This window comes from Crocuta crocuta, unplaced genomic scaffold (assembly GCF_008692635.1).
Source record: "Crocuta crocuta isolate KB4526 unplaced genomic scaffold, BGI_CrCroc_1.0 scaffold35, whole genome shotgun sequence".
NCBI classification, from domain to species: domain Eukaryota; kingdom Metazoa; phylum Chordata; class Mammalia; order Carnivora; family Hyaenidae; genus Crocuta; species Crocuta crocuta.
Genome location: NW_027530625.1, coordinates 1,212,713 through 1,228,447, shown reverse-complemented (window position 1 = coordinate 1,228,447; position 15,735 = coordinate 1,212,713). Strand labels below are relative to the sequence as shown.

The following is a 15,735-nucleotide window of genomic DNA, read 5'->3' as shown; positions in this document are numbered from 1 at the left end:
CTACCATCCCTCCACCCCAAATAAGAATCGCTCATATTTGAGGATGTTTTCTTCCTTTGCTTTTTGAGTTAAAGAAAAAATAAACAGACCCTTCCCATTCAGAGTTAATATTCACAATATCTGATATTCCCAAGCAGCCCTGAAAGTTCATGACATGTATTAAATTATAATTTTGCTGAGGCAGAAATTTGAATTGCTCATGTCATGCTGCAGGGCTCAGATCTGTGAATAAAACACTGAACTAGCAAGTGACCCAGCCACCTGTCCCAAGTCCCCATTTCAATAAGGCTTTGTTGTGCTCTTTCAGTAACTTTTCTAAGGGTCTGGAACTTACTTAAAAAGTTATCTCTACCTTCCTGTACTTTTGGAAGAAATGATAGGCTGAAGTGTCTTCCATGGATGTCAAGGGTCAATGGGAGCTGTGTTTAGACTTTCATAGCTCACATTTTTCAGGTGCTATAGTAACAAAGTTTCCTCATGCTAGTAAAAACACTGAACATTTTTCATGCCTGCATAGCACTTCATCATGGACCTCGGAAGCACTTCCCTATTGCTGGTAGTTTTTATTATTTGGGACCCCCTCCCCCACAAGTAGAGCCATTAGCAACTTTAAGCATAAAGCATTTTCTTCATTTTGGATTATTTCCTTAAGAGGAGAATCTCAGATGGGTCATTTTAAGGGCAGTGGACATAAACTTTAAAAAACATTTGCCAAACTGTTCTCCAAAAGAATTGTACCATTTTCTTAAAAGATCCCCTTTGCTGCCAATGTACGGGAGTGGCTGGCTCGCCAAACTCTCACCAGTATCATGAGTCGAATTCACTGTTTATCTGATAAGTGAACAGTCTCACTGTTTTAATTGCATTTCTTTGATTATTAGTGAGTTGGATATTTTTGCATTTATCTTTTTGTATATTACTTTTTGTAAATGGCATAAGATTTTTAATTGGTGATATGTTATTATTCAGTGCTACAAAAAAAATTTTCCCCCTCACACTTTCTACAGAACATTAGTTCTAAGAACTGCTTTATACAAAAAGGCGCCGTGGTTCAGCCATATTGCAGCTGGGGAGAGGGAATGCAGTGTTTCATTTTTGTCTCCTTAAGATTCGTGTTCTGGTGGTTCTAAGAAGGTCCTGCAGTGGAGAAATGTATGTTATCAGTGCCTCCCATCTTGTTTGGCCCCAAACCCTTTATATTCCATGACAAATAATATTCTGAGATACTAGTGTTGACTGGAACCTACTTTAGGAAATGCTGTTTTGGAGAAAAAGGAGAAATTGTGTGTATAATCAATAAATCTTTCCTTCAAGCTAGATTTACTCACCAGCATTGTATTCCAGAGGCCACAGTAAGTGGAAGGAATAACTAATAAAAATGACCCTGAAAGGATGTTCAGGTATCAGAGAAATCTGTCACAAAGGAAGTGATTTATTCTTTAATGAATGAATTCAGAGGCCATCTTGGGTTTGTTCATTGATTTCTGTTCACAGTTCACTTCACTCAAACATTCAGGTTTTCACTCACATTTGAAAGACGTCTTTAGTAAATAGAAGTGCATCACATGTAAGCTCTTAACAATCAGAATTGGAGACTNCTACCATCCCTCCACCCCAAATAAGAATCGCTCATATTTGAGGATGTTTTCTTCCTTTGCTTTTTGAGTTAAAGAAAAAATAAACAGACCCTTCCCATTCAGAGTTAATATTCACAATATCTGATATTCCCAAGCAGCCCTGAAAGTTCATGACATGTATTAAATTATAATTTTGCTGAGGCAGAAATTTGAATTGCTCATGTCATGCTGCAGGGCTCAGATCTGTGAATAAAACACTGAACTAGCAAGTGACCCAGCCACCTGTCCCAAGTCCCCATTTCAATAAGGCTTTGTTGTGCTCTTTCAGTAACTTTTCTAAGGGTCTGGAACTTACTTAAAAAGTTATCTCTACCTTCCTGTACTTTTGGAAGAAATGATAGGCTGAAGTGTCTTCCATGGATGTCAAGGGTCAATGGGAGCTGTGTTTAGACTTTCATAGCTCACATTTTTCAGGTGCTATAGTAACAAAGTTTCCTCATGCTAGTAAAAACACTGAACATTTTTCATGCCTGCATAGCACTTCATCATGGACCTCGGAAGCACTTCCCTATTGCTGGTAGTTTTTATTATTTGGGACCCCCTCCCCCACAAGTAGAGCCATTAGCAACTTTAAGCATAAAGCATTTTCTTCATTTTGGATTATTTCCTTAAGAGGAGAATCTCAGATGGGTCATTTTAAGGGCAGTGGACATAAACTTTAAAAAACATTTGCCAAACTGTTCTCCAAAAGAATTGTACCATTTTCTTAAAAGATCCCCTTTGCTGCCAATGTACGGGAGTGGCTGGCTCGCCAAACTCTCACCAGTATCATGAGTCGAATTCACTGTTTATCTGATAAGTGAACAGTCTCACTGTTTTAATTGCATTTCTTTGATTATTAGTGAGTTGGATATTTTTGCATTTATCTTTTTGTATATTACTTTTTGTAAATGGCATAAGATTTTTAATTGGTGATATGTTATTATTCAGTGCTACAAAAAAAATTTTCCCCCTCACACTTTCTACAGAACATTAGTTCTAAGAACTGCTTTATACAAAAAGGCGCCGTGGTTCAGCCATATTGCAGCTGGGGAGAGGGAATGCAGTGTTTCATTTTTGTCTCCTTAAGATTCATGTTCTGGTGGTTCTAAGAAGGTCCTGCAGTGGAGAAATGTATGTTATCAGTGCCTCCCATCTTGTTTGGCCCCAAACCCTTTATATTCCATGACAAATAATATTCTGAGATACTAGTGTTGACTGGAACCTACTTTAGGAAATGCTGTTTTGGAGAAAAAGGAGAAATTGTGTGTATAATCAATAAATCTTTCCTTCAAGCTAGATTTACTCACCAGCATTGTATTCCAGAGGCCACAGTAAGTGGAAGGAATAACTAATAAAAATGACCCTGAAAGGATGTTCAGGTATCAGAGAAATCTGTCACAAAGGAAGTGATTTATTCTTTAATGAATGAATTCAGAGGCCATCTTGGGTTTGTTCATTGATTTCTGTTCACAGTTCACTTCACTCAAACATTCAGGTTTTCACTCACATTTGAAAGACGTCTTTAGTAAATAGAAGTGCATCACATGTAAGCTCTTAACAATCAGAATTGGAGACTGACTCACGTATTTTTTTTACCGCCATATTTATGCCCCAGTCAGTTAAAACAAAACATAGTAGACTTTTAAAAACATGTATTGTGATACAGGAAAGTTTGGGTTTGCACCACCCATGCGTAGGGGAGATAGGGTTATTACCCTGTAAAATTGGTGTACCGGTCCTCTGAGCCATTGCCCCGGGAAGGACCCTGCCTCTCAAAGTGAAGCGTTGAGATCAGTGATGTGTTTCAGTGGAGTCTCTTTCCACTGTACCCAGTACTCTTTCTATTAAATTCTTCCTGGTTAAATGAATTATGACACAGATGAAAGGGAATCTGTGTACAACTGGCTTACTTGTTGGCAAGACGTGGATCATCAGATTAGAACAGGAGGGAAGAGCTTTTATTGAAAGAACAGAATACTCTCCCCAAATCCAAAAGTCACTGGGAAGTTAGGCTTCAGCAGGGAGGGGAGGGGGGCTTTGGGGTGGGTATTGACCATGATGGCTCAGAGTGGAGTGTTAGAACCTAAGCCACACGATGAGGGTGTCTTTCTGGGTCACTGACCCCTTATGGTTATCAGACTGTGAATGGGGCATGGAGGGCATCCCTCTGGAAGAGCTGGCAGGGATTGAGGAGGGCATCTGAGCCAGAGCGTAGCCTGGCTAAGAGCGTCGGAGCCTGAGGGATGAAGCGGTTGATTATGTGGGGCAGTAGTGGCATTGGCTTGGCACCAGATATCTGAACACTAGCAGGATCTAGAGGGATCCACAGGGGAAGGGGGACAGCAGTGGCCCAGCACTGGAGGGTTGGAGCCCAGGGTAGAGAGGGCATTTTTTGTTGGGAAAGAGTGAATATTGGTGGCCTAGCACTGGATGTCCATATTCAAGCTGGGCAAGAAGGGCCCCTGGGTGGATAGGGTCAGCTATAAAAGATAGGTGACGTACAAATAAGTAAATACATTAAGAAAATAGGACTGGTTGTTCACTTCTGTTGAATTTAGTTACAACTATGAAAAGGAAGGAAACTAGAAGGATTCCTATGTTGGATTGGAATTATACCCATTAGTATTAACCAATGGCTTTCAATATATGCGATAGGTATAAAAATCAATAGATTTTTTAAAAATGTTTTTTTACTTATTTCTGAGAGAGCGAGAGAGAGAGAGAGAGAGAGAATGAGCAGGGAAGGGTCAGAGAGAGAGGGAGACACAGAATCCGAAATAGGCTCCAGGCTCTGAGCCAGCTGTCAGCACAGAGCCTGATGCAGGGCTCGAACCCACGAACCGTGAGATCATGACCTGAGCCGCAGTTGGATGCTTAACTGACTGAGTCACCCAGGCGCCTCAGAAATCAATAGAGATGTGTACACTGTAGATCTGTGTGTAGTATATTCTCTGGCTGTAACCACTAAGAGAGTCTGGGGTTAGCCATACCCAGGTAGCAGTGAGCACACCTAGTGTGTAAATCATCGTTTCTAAATAACATTTTCCACTAAAAGGAGCCAGAACTGTCTGAAGAAATGTTTAATTCCAGGACTAGGGCAGGGAAAGTATAAAATGAGCCTGAAATATCTTTTTTTTTGCCAAAAAGTGCTCTGAGGATATGCTCAAAACACGATGGGGACATGTAAGAAAGACAAAAAGTGAGCTTGCAAGACATAAGGGGTTCCCGTTCCCATTGTTCCAACCTAGGACAATTTCAAGCATCAAAACAAACAGCAATAGCAAAGGATTGCAGTCATTGAATAAAATAGGAAACTGTGGGTCCTCACGTGTCTGTATGTGTGTGTGTGTGTGTGTGTGTATGTGTATCTATCTATGCATAAATTAAAAGTTTGATGAGGAATGGGATATTTACCTAAAGTATCACTCTACAAAATGCTTGCTAAACACAGGGAAAACGAGTACCTTCATAGTAGAGACTTCAGATGAATTAATGAAATGATCAAAGTGGAACATCATCAGTAATGGAATGAATTGAAGTCTAAATCAATAGAAAACATCAAACAATTGAGAGTTATTCCACAAAACGACAGGACTCACTGTCAAGTGCCTCCGAATCTAAGGAAGACTCAAACTGTTCCAGACTGATGAAGACCAGGGAATCCTAACAACTAAAGGCAACATGTGATTGTGAACTGGATTATTTTGCTAACCAAGGACGTTATTGGCATAGTTATAAAACTTGCTGAGATCTGAGGATTAGATGGGAATGTTCTATCAGTGTTAACTTCCTGATTTTGATGATTGATTGTGGTTATACAGGAGAATGTCCTTTGTATATATGGATGATGGGGCATAATGTCAGCAACTCACTTTTACATAGTACATGAAATTAAAAAATTGCTGTCTTAACAATTACTCAGCACATTCGAGATTTTTTGCAGCGCAGAAGTAAACGCGTGTGCATGTGTACACATTCATTTCTCTGTGAGAGACTTGAATGATTGATATCAGAGTTTGGGTTGAAACAGGTTTTTAATCTGGACTCATCCTCGCTTTCCTCTCCTTTAAGTTTACTTCCAAAGACGGCTGTGGAGCCACAGAGAGGCCTCGGGGCTTGAACATAGAAAACCTGTGTGCGGCTGCTGGCTGTGCAACTTACTAACTGGCTGATTTGAGCACCTTCCCGAGCCTCAGTTTTCAATCTGTGAAGTGGGGTAGTTGTGAGGATCAAACAGATAACAAATGGATACAACTGCAAGCTTAATACTATTCCGTCAGCACAGAGAATTCCACAGGGTGGGAGAAATGGCTTTTGCATAATGCTATAAGCAGTGTTCTTTTGAGCATTTTAAAAGTGAATCTGTTTTCAATTGAATAATTTGTACTGCTTTGTATTTCTTTCTGTGTCTCAATTTCACTAATTAAAATGCACAGCCACCATACTGTATTGCATGCTGCTGTATGTAGTTCATGTTAACTTTCCGTAATTGGATGCTGCTGTGTACATCCAGTGAGCACTCAATAAAATTAATTGAGGGTAATGATGATGAAGACAAGATCTATAGTGTCATTGCTGTTTCTCCCAACCACCCCCGCCCTGTAAGCTGGGATTGTTTGCATTTAAAAGTTGTTGCTATGGAGTTGAGAGGGTAGGTTTGCTGAGAGCTTATGGTATATGATCCATAAAAGGCGGTCATGGTAGGTGTCTTACTCAGTAGAAAATGTCAAACTCGGTGTAGGAGGATCTATTTGGCTCTTATATCAAGCCATAAGCAGTGTCTTTTGTCCCAACCTACTTGAATATCAAGCCTATTTCTGTGCTGTGGCCAGTACCTCCCCAGCCCCCTCCATCATGGTGGCCTTTAGCCCACTGTGTGCCCGGGTCTCCCTGCAGGTCTCTGACTAAGGCCTCAGCCTTGCTTTTGTTACTTAGGCCTTTTATTTCTTTCAGGAAAATCAATGGAATGAGCTTCTTGAAACTCTGCACAAACTTCCCATTCCTGACCCAGGAGTGTCTGTTCATCTCAGCGTGGTAAGTGGAGGCAGAAAATTAATGATCACCCAGACACCGTTTCATCATTGACAGTAAGATGGAGTTAGCCAAACAGGATCGTCTTCTGCTGTCTGCGCCTTCCCTGGCCCTGCCTCTGAAACCTCTGGACTTGAGACAGGCCAGGGAGTGAGCTTCTTCCATTCTCTGGGATCCCATGAGGAATGGACCCCAAACGTCCCCAGGGTCCCCTCCTCCTGGTTGGCATCTCATCACTAGCATCTCCTGGGTGGCTGGTGCTGGGCTTAGAATGTGATGGCGGGCCCCATCCTGGGGCTCCCTGCCTCATGCTTTCTGCTCCTCCCCCCAGCACTGCTGTGTGCGCCCCTTTGCTGAAGCTTGTGCTGTCGCCCCTCTGCCCACACTGCCTCTCTCCTCTGCTGTCAGGTAACCCACATTTATCCTTCAGAACTCACCTTGGAGCTTATTTACAGAGAAATCCTCCCCTTGCCTCCCTCTCCCCGCAAGGCTTCATCGAGGTTTTCTCCTTGGCCCCAAGAGTCTTATACACTTGCAGTGTTTAGTCACACATCTGTTCTCTGGTTTCATCCGTTAGACTGTATGCCTCTCAAGGATAGGGCTGGAGAGAGCCTAGCATGGTTCCTGGCCCACAGGAAGAATTGTTTCTTTTAAACTCTTTTAAATACACGCTACGTGGTGCGCTTGGCTAAAAGCCCTCTGAACGGGAAGTTTCAGTCCTAACTATAGTTTTGCCGGTGACCTGAGTGATGTTAATTAAAACCTTTAACCTTGTGGGCCTCGAGCTCCTCGTTGATTGGATAAGACAGCAGAAGAGGCATAGGGGATCTTTTTCTTTTTTTTCTTTTCTTCGCATTCAGTAGTATTTAATTTTATTGTCATATCAATTCCCGTTTCTTTTTTTTATTTTTTATTTTTATTTTTTAAAATAGTTTATTGTCAAATTGGTTTCCATATAACACCCAGGGCCCATCCCCACAAGTGCCCTCCTCCATGCCCATCANAGATAAACCACATCTTCTTGATCCATTTGTCAGCTGATGGACACTTAGGCTCTTTCCATGTTTTGGTTATTGTTGAGAGTGCTGCTGTGAACATTGGGGTACATGTGCCCCTATTCATCAGCACTCTTGTATCTAGGGGATCTTTTTCATATTGCAGTTACTGAAACTCTGATTCTCTAGGTCAAACCTTTGCCACTGCCTTCATCAGAATTCTCAGATGGACACCCATTGGCCAGCTATTGACTGATTACCCGGGGGGCTATTTTCCCTATGTTGTGGGATCTGAATGTTTAGAAAGTCGTGCTCCATGTGTGACATGACATCTGTCACCCCACTGATCACAGGATCCAGCTGATTTTGCCCATCCCCTTCCTCTGTCACCTCTCCGTGTGTGCACCTCCCAAAGCTGTGCCCTCAGTCCAAGAGGACAACCTGCCTCCGATAGAGGAGGGAGGACCGTTCTTCAGTCAAGGACTCGGGAGTAGCTGTGCTCTCCTGCTAGAATCTCCAAACAAGCTCACAAGGTCCATTTGTAGGGGAACATGGGGTACTCAAGCTTCTGAGACTGTAGGTACATCCAAATGAGGTGTTGCATGTGGCAGTCTGCCATTCTTTACATAGATACATGGATAGACAGACAGGTCGGTCAGATAGGTAAATAGCTTTATTATAGAAATAATAGAAAATTTTGTCTTTTGGCTTCACTAGAACCAGGTGCTGCATTGATATGCAGTGGTTAGTGTATTTGCCCTCATAAAGAAAATGAACATATCTTGTAGGGTTTTTTTTTTATCATCAAATTGAAAGCAGTATTACTACCAATAACTAATAATAGATCTTCTATTTCCTAAGTTCTTAATTTCTGCCAAGTATGCATCTCCACTGTTCAAAACAGCTCTACAGAACAGATAGTAGCATTCTCGTCTCATAGATGAGGCTTAGAGAGGAAAAGGTACTTGCGCTCCCCCCTGCCCCGAAGGCTGTGTGGTTAATAAATAAGAAGACTGGGGTTTTCAAACCCAGGGCTAACTTCCAAGCCCATGTTTTTTCCACTAGGCCATGAGTGTTGAAAGAAAGGGAGCAAAGAAGGAACTGGTCTGCTAGAGGTTTTTTGCTCATTCTAATAGAGCATAGGAAGGAAAGGAACCTTGTTAGAGAAATTCTTGAAGGGAAGCCTGCCCGGAAAAGATGATGAAGAAATGAGCTTTAAACCTGTTCGGGTCATTGCCAAACAGCTAAGCAACCTTACCTTTGTCCCTGTCCCTTTTCCTCAAGCAGCTTGATCTCTCCGCTTCAGTCTGTAATGACAACTGACAGGTAGCTGTGGAGTAGCCTGGCTGGGTCACCAGCTGCCGGGAAAGAAGGGCCACTCCTTCTCCTGAGTGGCTGCCAGACCTCAAGGACAAGCCATCCTAGGGGCAGGAGAAACTGTTGGGGGGAGGAGGTGCAGCTGTTTCATGCCAGTGGTTCCTAGGAATGTTTCTGACCCCCTCTGGTCACTGCATTTCACGGGTGATGGAGCAAGACAGAATCTCAAAGGACAGGCTGGGGACTACTTGGTTTTAGAATTGCGTTGCCTCACTATTTTCAATCCATTGCATCTGTAAAGGCAGATACTTGTTTCTTTACCATTCAGGAGGAATTCTTCTCCCTGTGTTGCATTTCCGATTTTAGAGAACTGGTCACATCCAGCTTATAAAGCCTGAAATGTGGGAAAATGGCAATCCAGGACTTTTGTGTCTTTAGTCAGAAGAGAATAGTTCTGTGCATCTGGTATAGGCGGTTGGGAAAAAATAGAAATGCAAACTAGCAGTCGAGAAATAATAATTTTCTATTAAAATATCATTTATAGAATGCTAGGCACTTCATGGGTATAATGTTTATTCTTCATAACAGTTTTGAAGTAGATCTTAGGGTTCCCATTTATAGGTTCAAAAACTAAAGTACTGAGCTATCAAGTGAAGTTGCCTAAGATCACATAACTATTAAATGGTGACTCTGTGGTCGTTGTTCCTTCCCCCTCACTGTGCTGGCCATTATTTTGTCGCCCCATCACCATGTGGACGTCCATTACTGAAAATTTCCTGGGACTCCCCTCTAGCCATTTGGGATAGAAGTTGGCATCTCATAGCATCACATTTAACCTTGTATTTTACAACTCATTGTTAAATTGAATCAGATGTTAACTAGTTTTTGTTTAATGTTTGTTTGTTTATTTGTGTGTGTGAAAGAGACTGTGAGCAGGGGAGGGGCAGAGAGAGAGGGAGAGAGAATCCCAGGAGCCTGACTTGGGGCTCTAACTCACGAAGCATGAGATCATCACCTGAGCCAAGATCAAGAGTTGGACAGTTAACCAATTGAGCCACCCAGAGCCACCCAGGTGCCCCAATTGTTAACTAGCTTTCATGCTACATAGTTTCTATTATAGTACTTCATAGGTGGTATTTTGGCACAGACATGCAGCTTTTGGAATGATGCTTTGCAGAGTTGTTTTTTTTTTCAAGTGGTCTTTTCATAATTTTTGTTTCTGCCTTTTAGTTTACTTCAGGAGACTTTAGCTATAATTTGTTCATAAAAAGTGTAGGTAAAGCAATCTGTTACAGTGGGAAGAGAATAGCTCTCATTCTCCGGACCTGGTTTCAGTTCCTGGTTCTGTTACCTGCTAGCTGTGTGCCCTTAGCACACTGAGCCTTAATTTACCTATTTGTAATATGGAGATAATATCTGTCTTAAAATTATGGAAATTAGAGATAATATTTATACAACTCCCTGGCATACAGCCTTCCATGTAGCAGTATCCAACAGTCAGTATCTGTTGAATATCAGGCAAGTAGCTCATACTATTATTGTTGTTGTTATTATTGCAATTGTCGCCCCGCCTTTCATTTCAGGAAGTCTCTACAACCCATTCTTCTTGAGACCTACTTATTTTCCAATTATCCAGGAATGGAGGGGAGGGACTTCCTGCAATGTCACTTGGGGGTCCAGGTTTGAACTTTGGCCGTGGCTAAGCTGACCTTCTCTGCTGCGACCTTTCCTGCCCTTTGCACAATCCCATTTTTAATTGGCTAGCACCAGCCTCTCCAGTCCTGTTTGCCATTGTCCTCCGAGTCTTTAGTAGCACAGAGGTGTCATCAGTTCAGCCTGTTGTCATTTAACTCAGGGACATATGCTCGTTACATACGTGGGGATGCCGCCTTGAAAGTTCTTTGAACAGGTCAGGCTTTCAGCTCTGTTGAGTCTCCCACTCCCTTCACTGGAGATTACACTGGAAGTCAGGAGGCATATTGGCAGAGCATAGGGGACAGAATTCTCCACTGTTAGCCATCTGTAGTGGTCTCAGTGCAGCCGACCTTCAGTTAGAGCTGTCCTTAACATCACTTGGGCCTTCGGGGCAGATTTTGCCTGCAGCTTGTGTATGGGTATAATCTCAGATGCTAAAATGAAATGGCAGGTTTGGTTGGTAAGACCATTGCTGAGTGAACCCCAGTGATACTTGGTCCCTCGAGTCCACTTGCCTCATTGAACAATAAATTATGAAGCCTGCAGCTTTCACATGTTCAGAAATGTGCAAACATTGTAGGGGAGTTTAGTCTTTAACCTTGTGGAGCTGTTCGTTTATATCTCCTAAAGAGGTTCATCTCTTATAGGAAAGAATTCCATCTACCCAGCTGATGATTTAACATGTCTGGCTGTAATCCAACATTATCCAAAGAAAATGTTCTATGGTGGTTTCCTATCAGTGAAACTTTTCCTCAGTTGAGTAAGGAACTATCTTCAGATCCCTTACTGGATTTCTGAATAATGTGCTTGTTGCATATTTTCACAAAAATAAATAGCATTTGCTTTTCTTTTCCAGCATTCTTATTTTACTGTGCCTGATACCAGAGAACTTCCCAGCATACCTGAAAATGTGAGTGAGTACTTGGGGAGAAAAGTTTACTTTTTATTCTTGTTTTTTACTTTTATTTTATTTTATTTTATTTTATTTTTATTTTATTTTATTTTATCTTTTTATTTTATTTTATTTTATTTTTGTTAATGTTTATTTTTGAGAGAAGGACAGATGGAGCACAAGTGGGGGAGGGACAGAGGGAGAGGGAGACATGGAATCCAAAGCGGACTCCAGGCTCTGAGCTATCAGCACAGAGCCTGACACAGACAGGGCTCAAACTCACAAACCATGAGATTATGACCTGAGCCAAAGTCAGACATGTAACTGACTGAGCCACCCAGGTGCCCCTACTTGCCTTTAAAAGAAAGTAAAATGTTATATTTTCCATTATAAAAATAATGCATTACAAAATCAAAGACAAATAGAGAATATTTAAAAGGAAGAGAAAGTGTAAAGTCAAGGAGGGATCATTACTCATATTTCTCAAAGGTAATCACCTATTAACATGTTGATGTCTCATGCTATTCATTTGGGAATGTATGTTTCACATAGTTAAAATCACCTATTCCATAAACATCTGTCTATCTCATTCATAAGAATCATATTTGTTGACTGTATAGTATTTCATTTGTTATGTGGCTTACTTAGCTCTTCCCTTAGTGTTGTATATTTAGGTGGTTTTTAGTTTTTCTGTTGTGAAGAAAATTCTTCTATATAAAGAACTTTCCTGTAAAGATTTCTTTATTCAGGTAGGTTTACTCAGGTAGAATTATATTGTATTCCCATATACACTTTTAAGAGGGTAAAAGAAAATATTTGTGGGTATGAGTGTGAAGACCCCCCCAGCCCCACCTCTTAAAGATTTTGGAGCAGTGAACTTAAGTCTGAGGGAGCAGAATTCAATGTTTGCCCTCTGAACAAGCTGAATTATGTATCTAGCTTTAAGACATATTTCCAAAATGTTTTACTTGGACTAAAAATAGTACTATGTAGGGGTGCCTGGGTGGCTCAATTGTTTGGGTGTCTGACTCTTTATTTTCGCTTGGGTTGTGGTCTCATGGTTTGTGGGATCGAGCCATGCATCAGGCTCCACACTGACAATGCAAAGCCTGCTTGGAATTCATTCTCTCTCCCTCTCTCTCAAAATAAATAAATAAACATTTTAAATAAATAAAACTATGTAGAATTAAATATACATTCACCACCATGTAGGCACTTGATTACTTTTTAAAATTGTGGCAAAATATATATAGCATCAAATTTACCATTTTAGCCATCTTTATGTATACATTTCATTACTGTGTGTATATATATTTCTCATGTGGTTGTGCAGTCATCGTCAGCATTTATCTCCAGGACTTTTTCATCTTTCCCAACTGAAACTGTACCCATTAAAAATCAACTCCCCATTTACCTCCTTCCTTCTTTCATCCCCTGACAACCACTATTCTTTCTGTCTCTGTCTCTGTCTCTCTCTCTCTCTCTGTGAATTTGATTAGGTATCTTTTTAAATAGAACCATACAATATTTGTCCTTTTGTATCTTATTTCATTTAGCCTTTGTGGTCCATCCATGTTGTAGCATGTATCAGAACTTCCTTTTTTAAGACTGAATAACATTCCATGGTAGGTGTAACAGCCTTCTCCATTTTGTTTATCCATTGATGGACACTTGAGTTGTTTCTACATTCTGGCTATCGTGAATAATGCTGCTATGAACATCGGTGTACAAACATCTGTTCAAGTCCCTGCTTTTCATTCTTTTGTGTATATATTTGAGTATCGAAGTACTAGAATAGTGGTATATTTCTATATAGCTACTACAGATTCACAGAAAGGAAATTCTTTTAAATGTCTATAGAACAGGCAAATTATAACTGTTAAAGTAACCATGCTTTATTAATGAAGTTATTAGACTATTGGATTGTCCTTAGATAAACATCTTAGTTGGTTGGGACTGTCAAATATATCCATAAAGTTTATTATCTGTATGATCAGGCTCTGCTGGAAAACACTGCTTTCTTTTTATTTGACATTAAGTAATAAAAACTTTGGACCATCATTCCCATTTCAGCAACAATAGCTAATATTACTGGGTACTACTGCTTGTCAAATGATATATTCATGATTGCCTGCGTTCTTTCATTTACCACTCTTAATAAGCTTAGGTGCTAACTATCATAATTATTATTTTATGTATGGAAACAGAGGCCCTGAGAACTTAATTAACATGTTCAAGACTCTACAGCAAAGAGGTGGTAGGGTTAGAGTTCAAACATTGGTCTTTTTGATTCTAGAGACTGAGCCTTCATATACTATGCTACATTTGAGCCTAATATATGCTATATACTATGCTACACTTTGAGCCTAATTTTACCTTTTATCTATCAAAAAATTCCATGGAAATGACAAAAGAACTATAAAATATAGTTCCAGAGGGAGCTGCCTTGAACCAAAAAATTTCATGAATTTTCACAACATAAAGGAGATGATTATGGATACTTAGCAGTCAGTAAGGAGTAGACAATGGAGGAACCCAAAAAGAACTAGAAGAATCCTGTGAAAAATCCTGTGAAATAGCAGAAGTAGGGTCTTACCATGGACAAATAGCAAAAGGCTATTTGTTGCGGGATTATGTTCAAATGCAATGGAACATTCATAAGAATTGAATATATCCCAGATCACACTGAAAACTTTTAAAGAGAAAAAGTCAAAGTCTTACAAGCCAGTTTGTTTTGTGGCAATACATAAGACTAGAAATTAGTGACAAATAAAATTTAAAAATATTCATCTACTTGAAATATTGACTGAATCAAAGGGGATAAAACATTAAAATCGTGTATTATTTAGACATTAATGGCAACAAGAACACTAAACAACAAAAACCTAAGGGATGCAGCTAAAATTACACTCAGAGGGAAATTCATAGCTTCTAATGCTTTTATTATAAATGAGAAACTGAGAAAGTAATGAACTTGACTTTTAGCTCAAGAATCTGGAAAATGAATAGCAGTAAAAGAGCCAACGCTAGAAAAATGAATTATAGTTTAGGTAAACAATTCTGCTAAAGTAGAATCGACAAATAAGACTTTTTAAAAACTGAATTTTTGCAAAGAAAACTAAAGTATAATTAAAATTATGCAATAAATTTGGAACAGGCAGTAGAAAATTTTCTAGAAAAATATAAATGGTTGAAGTCAACCTAAGAAACAGGAAATATGAATATAGAACCATAACTTGAAAAGATTAATGAAGCTCTTTTGACCATCTCTATTCCCTGCTGCTACAAATGTGCCAGGTTTAGGTGGTTGTATAGGCATGTTAAGGAACAGATATTATGTAAACTGTTCCAAATTATAGAGAAGGTATGTACGTATATGCATTATACAAAAGCAAAAGAAAAAATCACTTGTAATCCCATATCTCAGAGAAAGTCACACTCCAAGTTCCTTCCTCTTTACAATAGTACTAGTTTTCACACTGTGCAGCCTAGAACCCCAAGGTTGCTGTAGGACCCTGGATGGCCTGAGGGAGATAATTGGCTGGCTGTCTGGAGCACAGGTCCCTGCTCCTGCTTTATTCATAGCAAGTTTATTTCTAGCCACTTAAGTTGGGAATTAGGTAATACTTTGAGATAAAAGGATCCTTTTGATTAAAAAAAAAAAAACAAAAGTTATAGAAGCTACATTTTAAAAAACATAATGGGGAGGGGCACCCAGGTGTCTCAGTAGGTTAAGAGTCCAACTTTGGCTCAGGTCATGATCTTATAGTTTATGAGTTGAAGCCCCGCGTCAGACTCTGGTTGACATCTCAGAGCCTAGAGGCTTTGGATTCGGTCTCTCTCTCTCTCTCTCTCTCTCTCTCTCTCTCTCTCTCAAAAAAGACATTAAAAAAATAATTTAAAAGACACAGTGGGGATCATATCAAATATATACCTTTATGTCAACTTTTTTTTTATGACAGTGTATTATGGACATCTACCCATGTCATTAAAATTTGTTACAAAATATCTTTGTTAAAAACATTGAACAAGTAAGAAGTACATATAGAAAATGAATTACCATTGTCCCTCCTCTACTCCTAGTCCCATTCTTCCTCAAGTTTGTGTGTCCTTCCAGACCTTTCAGACCTTTCTCTGTGATGTGCAGTGTGTACCTGTGTAGGTTGTAGACAGTTTTTAAGCCATA

General features: G+C 40.0%; 1 protein-coding gene across 6 annotated transcripts in view; it reads left to right on the top strand.

The window, feature by feature from the left end:
• Window positions 1-15,735, top strand: part of DENND1A (DENN domain containing 1A) — a 917,228-nt gene that overhangs the window by 653,777 nt on the left and 247,716 nt on the right. For all 6 annotated transcript variants that reach the window (XM_077768204.1, XM_077768202.1, XM_077768203.1 and 3 more), the window contains exons 6-7: window positions 6,573-6,653; window positions 11,514-11,567. In XM_077768204.1, the coding sequence (XP_077624330.1) occupies window positions 6,573-6,653; window positions 11,514-11,567 (135 nt within the window). The remainder of the gene's footprint in view (window positions 1-6,572; window positions 6,654-11,513; window positions 11,568-15,735) is intronic.